Genomic DNA, 10,637 nt, shown 5'->3' with positions numbered 1-10,637 from the left:
TTCAGACACAGACTCGGGACAGCAGCAGAATCCTGGTGGTTTACTAAGGCCCCAAAATGAATGCAGACACAGTGGGTATTGATGGAATCTTGAGAGCTTCAGTTTCACTGACACTGCAACAGTTTTGCAAGCAAAGCTTCACATTAACTGACATCGAGGGAGATTGCACATCTTAATAGAGTTTTAATGAGTGTTTGATTTTGTTAGTAAATTAGTTTTAGACAAATTGTACAATTACCTACTCACCTGGAATCAAGCCCTTGGGCGCTTGAGTGAGAAGAATTGTGAAATAAGAATTTGCCCTGTTGTGATCTCCGGCATTAACCCATTAACTGCCGTTCTGTTTAGGCCTTTGCAGATTGTTTCTGCTCAGCTCACACACTAAGGTATTAAAACAGTACTGAATCTACTCAAATGTCAAATGATCTCCTCCTGCACTCTCGGGATACTATGGTTCTGTCAACATTTCCTGACTTATCTTGCCTATTTTTCCTCTTAATCCTTGCTGTTGTCCTGTGCTGTGGGACTTAGCAGAGTGACGCAGCGGAACCGTGCTGGGCCCATAACCCAGAGGTCGATGGATCGAAACCATTCTCTGTTGGGCGGCACGGTAGCACAGTGGTTAGCACTGCTGCTTCACAGCTCCAGGGTCCCGGGTTCGATTCCCGGCTCGGGTCACTGTCTGTGTGGAGTTTACACATTCTCCTCGTGTCTGCGTGGGTTTCCTCCGGGTGCTCCGGTTTCCTCCCACAGTCCAAAGATGTGCGGGTTAGGTTGATTAGCCAGGTTAAAAATTGCCCCTTAGTGTCCTGAAATGCGTAGGTTAGAGGGATTAGTGGGTAAATATGTGGGGGTAGGGTCTGGGTGGGATTGTGGTCGGTGCAGACTCGATGGGCCGAATGGCCTCCTTCTACACTGTAGGGTTTCTATGATGATTTCTATGATGATTTCTACTGTTCCATTGTTCAATTCAGAGAATCCATAGAATTCCTGCAGTGCAGGAGGAGGCCATTTGGCCCATTGAGTCTGTACGGACTCTCCAAAAGTGCAACTTCATCCAAGCCCACCTCCCCACCCTATTCCTATAACCCCATACATTTACCATGGCTAATTCCCCTAACCTACATATCTTTGGATACTAAGGGGCATTTAGCATGGCCAATCCACCTAACCTCCACACCTTTGGCCTGTGGGAGGAAACCAGAGAACACGGAGGAAATCCAAGCAGACACGGGAAGAACATGCAAACTCCACACAGTCACCCAAGGCCGGAATCAAACCCGGGTCCCTGGCGCTGTAAGACAGCAGTGCTAACCACTGTGCTGCCAGTGATCTATATTTGATAGTGTGACAATTGATGCTCATTGTGCCTGGTCGGCTCAGCCTGGGTGTGGACGCAGGAAAAAGTAAACAAATTGTCAGAAGAGCTGGAAGTTAGAGCTAAAGCATGGAGCAGACATTTTAAAGCACTGTGAGTGCTTAAACCTTGAAAAAATAACACCTGCTACACTCATAAAATGTCATCTCTGCATTACTCTGTATAACACCCAGATTCTCCACATCATAACACCCAGATTGGCAGGGGGCAGATTTTAACTGAGAATTGATTTCAGGAGGTTTGGTGAAAGTAAAATTATTTTGATGCCATCACTTGAGGCTGGGACTGTTTTAACTCCGAGGCCTCGCTTATCTCTTGCCCAGCCGCTCCCTTCCTGAAACGGGCAGTGAGTAGAGGTGGCTGACCCCGCTGGTCAGAAGGCTGCCCACAGACCCCATGGTAAGTTGAGGAAGAGAAGGGGAGTTCAAGTCCCACTCCAGGGTTTAGGCACAAAAATTGAGATTGCTGTATATTCCAAAGTGTCACTGAGGGAGGGCTGCACTGCCAGCAATGCTGGCTTTCAGATCAGACATTAAACTGAGGCCCCGATCTGTCTGCTTGGGTGGGTGTAAAGGATCCAATGGACTATTTTGAAGAACAGCAGAGGAAGTTATCTCTGGTGTCCCAGCTAATGTTTATCCCTCAATCAACATCACAAGAAGCAGGATCTGGTCACTGTCACATTGCTGTTTGTGGGAGCTTGCTGTGCATAAGTTAACTGTCATGTTAAGGGCGGCACGGTAGCACAGTGGTTAGCATTGCTGCTTCACAGCTCCAGGGACCTGGGTTCGATTCCCGGCTTGGGTCACTGTCTGTGTGGAGTTTGCACATTCTCCTCGTGTCTGCGTGGGTTTCCTCCGGGTGCTCCGGTTTCCTCCCACAGTCCAAAGATGTGTGGGTTAGGTTGATTGGCCATGCTAAAATTGCCCCTTAGTGTCCTGGAATGCGTAGATTAGAGGGATTAGCAGGTAAAATATGTAGGGATATGGGGGTAGGGCCTGGGTGGGATTGTGGTCGGTGCAGACTCGATGGGCTGTAGGGTTTCTATGATGTTTCCTACATTGCCAAAGTGACTACAGTTGCAAAAAGTACTCCATTTGTTATGAAGTGTTTGGAGAAGTCTGGTGAAAGATGCTATATAAATGCAAGTCTTTTCTTTCTTTTGAAGGTGGGTATATGCCCAGACTTTCCTTCTGGGGTCCTGGAGGCCTAATTGTTTCCTCACGAACATGATGCCTAAGGTCCTGCGCTAATATAAATTATTTCCTTTACAAACTAGGTGAGGACCCCCTGGTGGATGACCACAATGAGCACGATATCAACTCAGTAGCAGGCGTCCTGAAGCTGTACTTCCGAGGCCTGGAAAACCCACTCTTTCCCAAAGAGAGGTTCCTGGATTTAATCTGTTCCATTAGTGAGTACAGGCCATCAAGCCTCTTCCTTCTCACCTTTCCTATGTAACTTCATAACACTTGGCAATGGTGGTGTTGCAATGTATAGAAAGGTGGCTTGGGCACTAACCGAGGCTGTAAACCCTGTTCCTGCAGTAGCCAGCACCAGTGAACACCACACAGACCAGGGTGTGGCATAATGATGCACTTTCAGAGTCTTCATTACTGAACAACAAGGGATTTATTTACAAGGATCAGCAAGACCAACAGCATGTCTGCAGCATAGCTGCCGAAGAGAACTACTCCCCCTGGGGTGGTTCCCCACTCTTGAGTCCCAATTGGTCGCAGATGCCAGGTGACCCTTACTCTGCTGTATTGCCCTTAAAGGGCCAATCGCCACATGGGAGGTTTATTATCATTAACAAGTTCAGTATTATTTACCTTAATGAACCCTGGAACTGGTAACAAATCATTGTGACTCTGAAGAGAGAGAGAGAGTGTGCTGGTTTAAAGCAATAGGCAAACAACCAGGGGGTGGGGGGAATGAAGATGTTTATTTTTACGGAATGAGTTGTTATGATCTGGAAGGCATTGCCTGAAAGGGTGGTGGAAGCAGATTTAATAGCAACTTTCAAAAGGGAATTGGATAAATTCCTGAACAGGAAACATTTGCTGGACTAGGAGAAAAAGAGGGTGGAGTGGGACTAATTGGATAGCTCTGTTGATGAGTCAGTAAAGGCATGATGGGCCGAGTGGCCTCCTGCTGTGCTGTAAAGTTCTGTGGGGCTGATCAGCATCTGGGAGGGAAAGAGTGGGGAATGTTTTGGCAACGTTCCCTCATCAGATCAAGCTAAAGAGTTTATTTATCCCTTGGCCAATATTTAATTTGAAACTCGCTACCACATGGTGAAGTGAACAGTCTCAATGTACTTAAGGGAAGCTAAAGGAGAGAGAAAGAAATGGAGGTTTATGATGGTAGATTTAGATGAGGATGGGAGGACACTCAAGTAGAGCATAAACAACAGCATAGATTGGTTGGGCTAAATGGCCTGTTCATATTTCCGATGCAGCCCTGTGTAACCACTCAACCTTTTCTGGTCTTTATCATATTGCTGTTTATGGGAGTTTGCTGTGTGCAAATTGGCTGCCACCACATTTCCTACATTACAGCATTGACTACATTTCAAAAAGTACTTCATTGGCTATGAAGCATTTTGGGACGACTGGTGGGCAGTATATAAATGCAAGTCATCGCATGCACACACACACTGCAGACTGCTGGGGTGTTTTCTACAGTAGCTGCTGACCCTCTCCTGTCCACATATTCTGCCAACCGCACCAAAATCCCCAATCTCATTTGGTTTTCCCTCATTAACAATATGTTATTGGAAAACCTTCAGTAATCTAAACTAACCTCCAAAGCTGCTCAGTTTTCACCTTTCCACAGTGTCACATGGATCTCCATAATGCTCCGGTCCTTGCCGCGCTGCTTCTCACCTGCCCCACATGACCAGACTGTTCTCTTCCCCTCATGCCTACCACAGGAGTTTTAGTTCTTTGTTCCTAAATCCTGTCTCCTCCAGGGGGCAGAGAGGGTAGCTGGAGCCTCAGGAACTGTACCCCAGCAAGAGGGCAGGTGGTGGCATACTGGCAATGTCGCTACACTAGTAGAAGCTTAGGCTAATGCTCTGGGGGGGGGGTCAAGGGTTCAATTCCTGCCATGGCAACTGACAGAATTTAAATTCGATTAATAAATCTAGAGTTGAAAGCTAGTTTATGACAACGATCATCGATTGTCATAAAAACCAATTTGCTTCACGAATGTCCTTCAGGGAGGAAATCTGCCATTCTTACCTGATCTGGCCTACATGTGACTACAGACCCACATCAATGTAGTTGACTCTTACATGCCCTCTGAAATAGCCGAGCAAGACACTACATTGTACCAAAACACTACAGAAAAGTCAAAAATTGATCTAGGCACTGGAAATGACAATGGCACACCCTGCCCTGTCAACCCTGCAAAGCCTCCTTATCAACATCTGGGGTCTTGTGCCAAAATTGGGAGAGCCATTCCCACAGACTAGTAACAGAATAATTCCAGACTCTGCCATCGCCATCCTGGCTATGTCCCATTCCACCAGAGATGGCTGCACAGTGACATACAGTTGGGAGGATGTGCTCAACATTGACTCTAGACCCCATGAAGCCTCATGGCATCAGATCAAACATAGGCAAGGAAACCTCCTGCGAATTACCATGTACCGCTCCTCCCCTCCACCCCGATCAGCTGGTGAATCAGTACTTCTGCAGTACTTATGTACTTCTGGGGAACTGTGGAGGAGACCAAGATGGAACAGCCATTTAGCATTTCTGGCTGAAGATGGTTGCAAATGCTTCAGCTTTGTCTTTTTCACTGATGTGCTGGTCTCCCCCATCATTGAAGATGAGAATATTTGTGGAGCCTCTTCCTCCAGTGAGTTGTTTAATTGTCCATCACCATTCACGGCTGGATGTGGACCAGTACTTCTGGGCGGCACGGTGGCACAGTGGTTAGCACTGCTGCCTCACAGTGCCAGGGACCCGGGTTCAATTCCGGCCTCGGCTCACTGTTTGTGTGGAGTTTGCACATTCTCCCCGTGTCTATGTGGGTTTCCTCCGGGTGCTCCAGTTTCCTCCCACAGGCCAAAGATGTGCGGGTTAGGTTGATTGGCTGTGCTAAATTGATCCTAGTGTCGAGGGCATTAGCAGGGTAGATAAGTGGGGTTATGTGAATAGGGCCTGAGTGGGATTGTGGTCGGTGCAGATTCGATGGGCAGAATGGCCTCCTTCTACACCATAGGGATTCTATGATTCTCCATGTTGAAAACCACTTAGAGGAAGTATTGAAGCTGTCAAAGGCACATAATGTACTCTAGGTGGGGAACTTCAATGCCCATCACCAAGAGTGGCTCGGTAGTACTACTACTGACTGAGCTGGCCAGGTCCTGATTGAAATAGCTACTAGCATTGGCCTGCAGCAGATGGTGAGGGAACTAACAAGAGGGAAAACCCTACCTGACCTCGTCCTCACCAATCTACCTGTTGCAGATATATCTGTCCATGACAGTTTTGGTAGGAGTGACAACCACATAGTCCTTGTAAAGGCGAAGTTCCATCTTCACATTGAGGATACTCTCCCATTGTGTTGTGTGGCACTACCACCTTGCGAAGTGGGATAGATTCCAAACAGATCTAGCAACTCAAAACTAGGCAACCATGAAGTACTGTGGGACATCAGCAGCAGCAGAATTGTACTCGACCACAATCTGTAACCTCATGGTTTGGCATACCCCCACTCTAGCATTACCACCAAGTCAGGGGATCAACCCTGGTTCAATGAAGAGTGCAGGAGGGCATGCCAGGAGCAACACCAGGCATACCTAAAAATGAGGTGTCAACCTGGTGAAGTTACAATACAAAAGAAATCAAGACAAATCCAACTCATGCCAAGCAGTGGAAGCAGCATATGAAAGCTAGAGCAACCAATGGATCACGGGCTTGCAGTCCTGCCACATCCAGCCGTGAATGGCGGTGGACAATTAAACAACTCTCTGGAGGAGGAGGCTCCACAAATATCCCCATCCTTAATGATAGGGGAACCCAGCACAACAGTGAAAAAGACAAAGCTGAAGCATTTGCAACCATCTTCAGCCAGAAATGCTGAATGGTTGATCCATTTTGGTGTCCTCCACAAGTCCCCAGCATCAGTCTTCATCCAGTTTGATTCACACCACATGATAACAAGAAATGGCTGAAGACACTGGATACTGCAAAGGCATTTCCCCAACAACATTTCGGCAATAGTACTACGTCCTTGCCACAAAAATCAGGACAAATCCAACCTGGCCAATTAACACCCCATTAGTCTCCTCTCAACCATCAGTAACCTGATGGAAGGGGTCAGCAACAGTGCTATCAAGCAGCATTAACTGAGCAATAACCTGCTCACGAATGCTCAGTTTGGGTTCTGCCAAGGTCACTCCACTCCTGACTTCATTACAGTCTTGGTCCAAACATGGACAAAAAGAGCTGGACTCGAGAGGTGAGGTGAGTTGACATCAAGGCAGCATTTGATGGAGTGTGGCATCAAGAGCCCTAGCAAAACTGAAATAAATGGGAATCAGAGGAAACTCTCCATGATTGGGATCATACCTGGCACAAAAGAAGATGGTTATGGTGATTGGAGTTTAATAATCATCTCAGTTCCAGGACGTCGTTGCAGACGTTCCTCAGGGTAGTGTTCTAGGCCCACCTATTTTCAGCTGCTTCATTAATGACCTTTCTTCCATCATAAGATCAGAAGTGGGGATGTTCGCTGATGATCACACAATGTTGAGTACCATTCACACCACCTCAGATACTGAACCAGTCCATGTCCATATGCAGCAAGACCTGGACAAACCCAGACTTGGGCTGATAAGTGGCAAGTAACATGTGTGCCACACAAATGCCAGGCAATGATCATCTCCAACAAGAAAGAATCCAACCATTGCATCTTGACATTCGTTGGCATTATCGTAGCTGAATCTCCCACTATCAACGTCTTGGGTGTTACCAATGACCAGAAACTGAATTAGACTGGCCATATAAATACTTTCTATCAGAGCAGGTCAAAGGTTAAGAATCCTCCAGCAAAGTAACTCACCTCCTGACTCCCCAAAGCCTGTCTGCTATCTACAAGGCACAAGCCAGGAGTGTGATGGAATACTCTCCACTTGCCTGGAGAGTGCAGCTTCAACAACACCCAAAAAGCTTGACACTATCCAGGACAAAGCCCACTTGACTGACATACCATTCATGCTAAATTCTCCCTCAGTGTACCCAAACAGGCGCCGGAATGTGGCGACTAGGGGATTTTCACAGTAACTTCACTGCAGTATTAATGTAAGCCTACTTGTGACTAATAAACAAAAAAAAGTATTCACTCCCTCCACCACCAAGCACATTAGCAGCAGTGTGTCCCATATACAAGATGCACCACAGCAACTCATCAAGGTTGCTTAGACAGCAACTTCCAAACCCACAACCTCTACCATCTAGGACAAGGTCAGCAAATGGAAATACCACCACCTGGAAGTTCCCCTCCAAGCCATTCACCATCCTGATTTAGAAATATATCGGCATTCCTTCACTGTCACTGGGTCAAAATCCTGGAACTCCCTAACAGCACTGTGTATGTACTTACATCCTAGGTATTGCAATGATTCAAGAAATTAGCTCGCCATCATCTTCCTCGGGGTTTATGGATGGGCAATAAATGCTGTCCTAGCCAACAATGCCCACATCCCATGAAAAAGTAAAAAAGCCAGAGAGAGAACTAGAACTGCCTGAACAAATTAAGACATCACTCATTTCATTAACAGTTAACAGCAAGGGGTGTAATTCACAGACTATTATTGGACTGCCATGAGGGAGGGTCTTGAAAGAGTGAGATAGACTATTAAGCAGGAAATGTAAAGTTGAACAATCAGTATGCAGAAAGTGTGCATGTGTCCTTGAGGTTTAAGCTCTGTGAGCTTCAGTCTGATTGTGTTAGAGTTGTGCTCGGACAATGATGCTATTATGTGCTTTGAGTAACTGGTTTTGAACAGATTGCACTCTTGAGGCACTGCTTGACTACACACAAGGCACAGATTTCAGATTCAAAGACATAGAATTTTACAGACCAGCTCGTCCATACTGGTGTTAAATGTTCCACACAAGCCTCCTCCCATCCCTGCTTCATCTCACCATATCAGCATATCTATCTATTCCTTCCTCCTTCATCTCATCTGGCTTTCTTATAAATGTATCTATGCTATTCGCCACAACCTCTCGCTGTGATTTGGGGAACTAGAATGCCCTCACTGAGCCAAGGCTTTACCCTAATGGTTCACTTCTTAAACATCAAGGCCTTCACAGTCAGCGGCTCCAGATAGTCAGCCAATATGTACTGCTTTGACGAGGGGGTCAAAAATGTTTTGTTTCCTGGCAACTTGATTAAAACATGCAAGATCCTGAGAGGATGTGGAAAAGATGTTTCCTTTAACCAGAGAATCTAGAACTAAGAGTCACTGTTTAAAAATAAGGAGTCGCTCATTTAAGATAAAGGCGAGGAGAATTTTTTTCTTTCAGAGGGTCATGAGTTTCTGGAAGTCTCTCAAAAGAGGCAGAGTCTTTGAATATTTTTCAGAAAGAGCTAGATGAATTCTTAAGAAGCAAGGGGTCTGGAAAGTTATTGGGGCTAAGTGGGAATGTGGGATTGTGGTTGCAATCAGATCAGTCACGATCTTATTGAAAGGTAGAGCTGGCTCGAGGGGCCGAGTGGCCTACTCCTGCTACTAATTCGTATTTTGTGTGCATACCCAACAATTTGATTCCCTGTCAGTGCAGTGAGAAAATCTGCAACCTCCAAAATCAAGACTGAGGATTGATTTTGAAAATATTTTGAAGGAAGGACAGAAGTTGTATTTATTTCATAGGCCAGACAGTTTAAACTTGGTGATGGGAAAGCTTTTAGAAATGATAATCTAGCACAAAATTAACAATCACTTGGACACGTGGATGAATTAAGAAAACACAGCTCAGATTTTTTAATGTCAAATTATGTTTAACGAATTTGATGAAGTTCTTTTTGGCAAAATAATCTTGATGAGGATAATGTGGTGGTTGATATCAATTTGATAAAGGGCTAAATAATAGGTTGTGAGCAACACTAAAGCCTATGGAATAAAAGGGACAAAGTTGGCTGATTGAAAGTGAGGTTGTGGTGAGCGGTTGTTTTTTTGGATTGGAGGTAAGTATACAGCAGGGTTCTTGAGGGGTCAGTACTGGATCACTTCCCTTTGTGATATATATTGATGACGTGTACCTTGGTGTGCTGGACAGTTTCAAAATTTGAAGAATACACAAAACCTGGAAATATTGTGAACTGTGATGGACTTCAAAAGGACAAACAAGCTGGTGAGGTGCACAGTCACATGACAGATTAAACTTGATGCAGACAAGTGTGAAGATATGTTTTGGTGAGACGGAGCACAGAATGATTACAGAACAGGAGGAAACCTGTCATCGGTGCTGGCTGTTCAAGGCGGTAATTCACCCAGTGTCACGCCCCCAAGTTCTCCCTTTACAGATAATAATCCAATTCCCTCTTGAATGCATCGCTTGAACCTGCCTCCCTCACACTCTCACGCAGTGCATTCCAGATCCTAACCATTCACCCTTTTTGACAAAGTTTTTCCTCATGTCGCCATTGCTTCTTTTACCAATTACCTTCAATCTGTGCCCTATTGTTCGAGAGGAAATACAACACAAAATAAAGTGTACAATTCTAGGTGGGGGTTCAGGAGCAGTAAGTCCTTGGGGGTACCTGTGTACATATTGTTGAAGGTAGCAGGGCAGGCTGACAGATCAATATAGCATACAGGAACCCTGGGCTTGATAAATAAGAGACATGGAGTGCCAAAGCAAGAAAATTATGGTAAACCTGGACAAAGGTATTGAGGTTCACTGGAATATTGGGTGGAATTTTAAGACATCATCGCGCCTGTTTTGCAGCAGAAAAATGCCGTAAAATCAGGCATGATGTGACTAGCGGGAATGGCGCCCATTTTCGCACCCATTCCCATTTTACCAAGAAAAAAATCGGCACGATCGGGACCATGCCCAAACGGGCGTAACATCAATTTGCATTTTTTTGCATTCATTACAATGTCATCAGCGAGCTTCACTCCCAATTGTCCCAGCTTACCTACCTTAACCACCTCATTCGCTGCAGCCGGATCAGTCAGGAAAACACCTCAAGTATAAAAGTCACATTCAGGCGCTTGATCAGTGAGGGTGAG

The 10,637-nt window shown here is 45.6% G+C and overlaps 1 protein-coding gene across 1 annotated transcript in view; it reads left to right on the top strand.

Annotated features, from left to right (window-relative positions):
* Positions 1 to 10,637, top strand: part of srgap3 (SLIT-ROBO Rho GTPase activating protein 3) — a 278,977-nt gene that overhangs the window by 238,568 nt on the left and 29,772 nt on the right. Inside the window, exon 18 of the mRNA XM_078209393.1 lies at positions 2,658 to 2,792. Within this exon, the coding sequence (XP_078065519.1) occupies positions 2,658 to 2,792 (135 nt within the window). The remainder of the gene's footprint in view (positions 1 to 2,657; positions 2,793 to 10,637) is intronic.

Source organism: Mustelus asterias, chromosome 3, assembly GCF_964213995.1.
Source record: "Mustelus asterias chromosome 3, sMusAst1.hap1.1, whole genome shotgun sequence".
Taxonomy (NCBI): Eukaryota; Metazoa; Chordata; class Chondrichthyes; order Carcharhiniformes; family Triakidae; genus Mustelus; species Mustelus asterias.
This window is presented reverse-complemented; position numbering and strand designations above follow the sequence as displayed.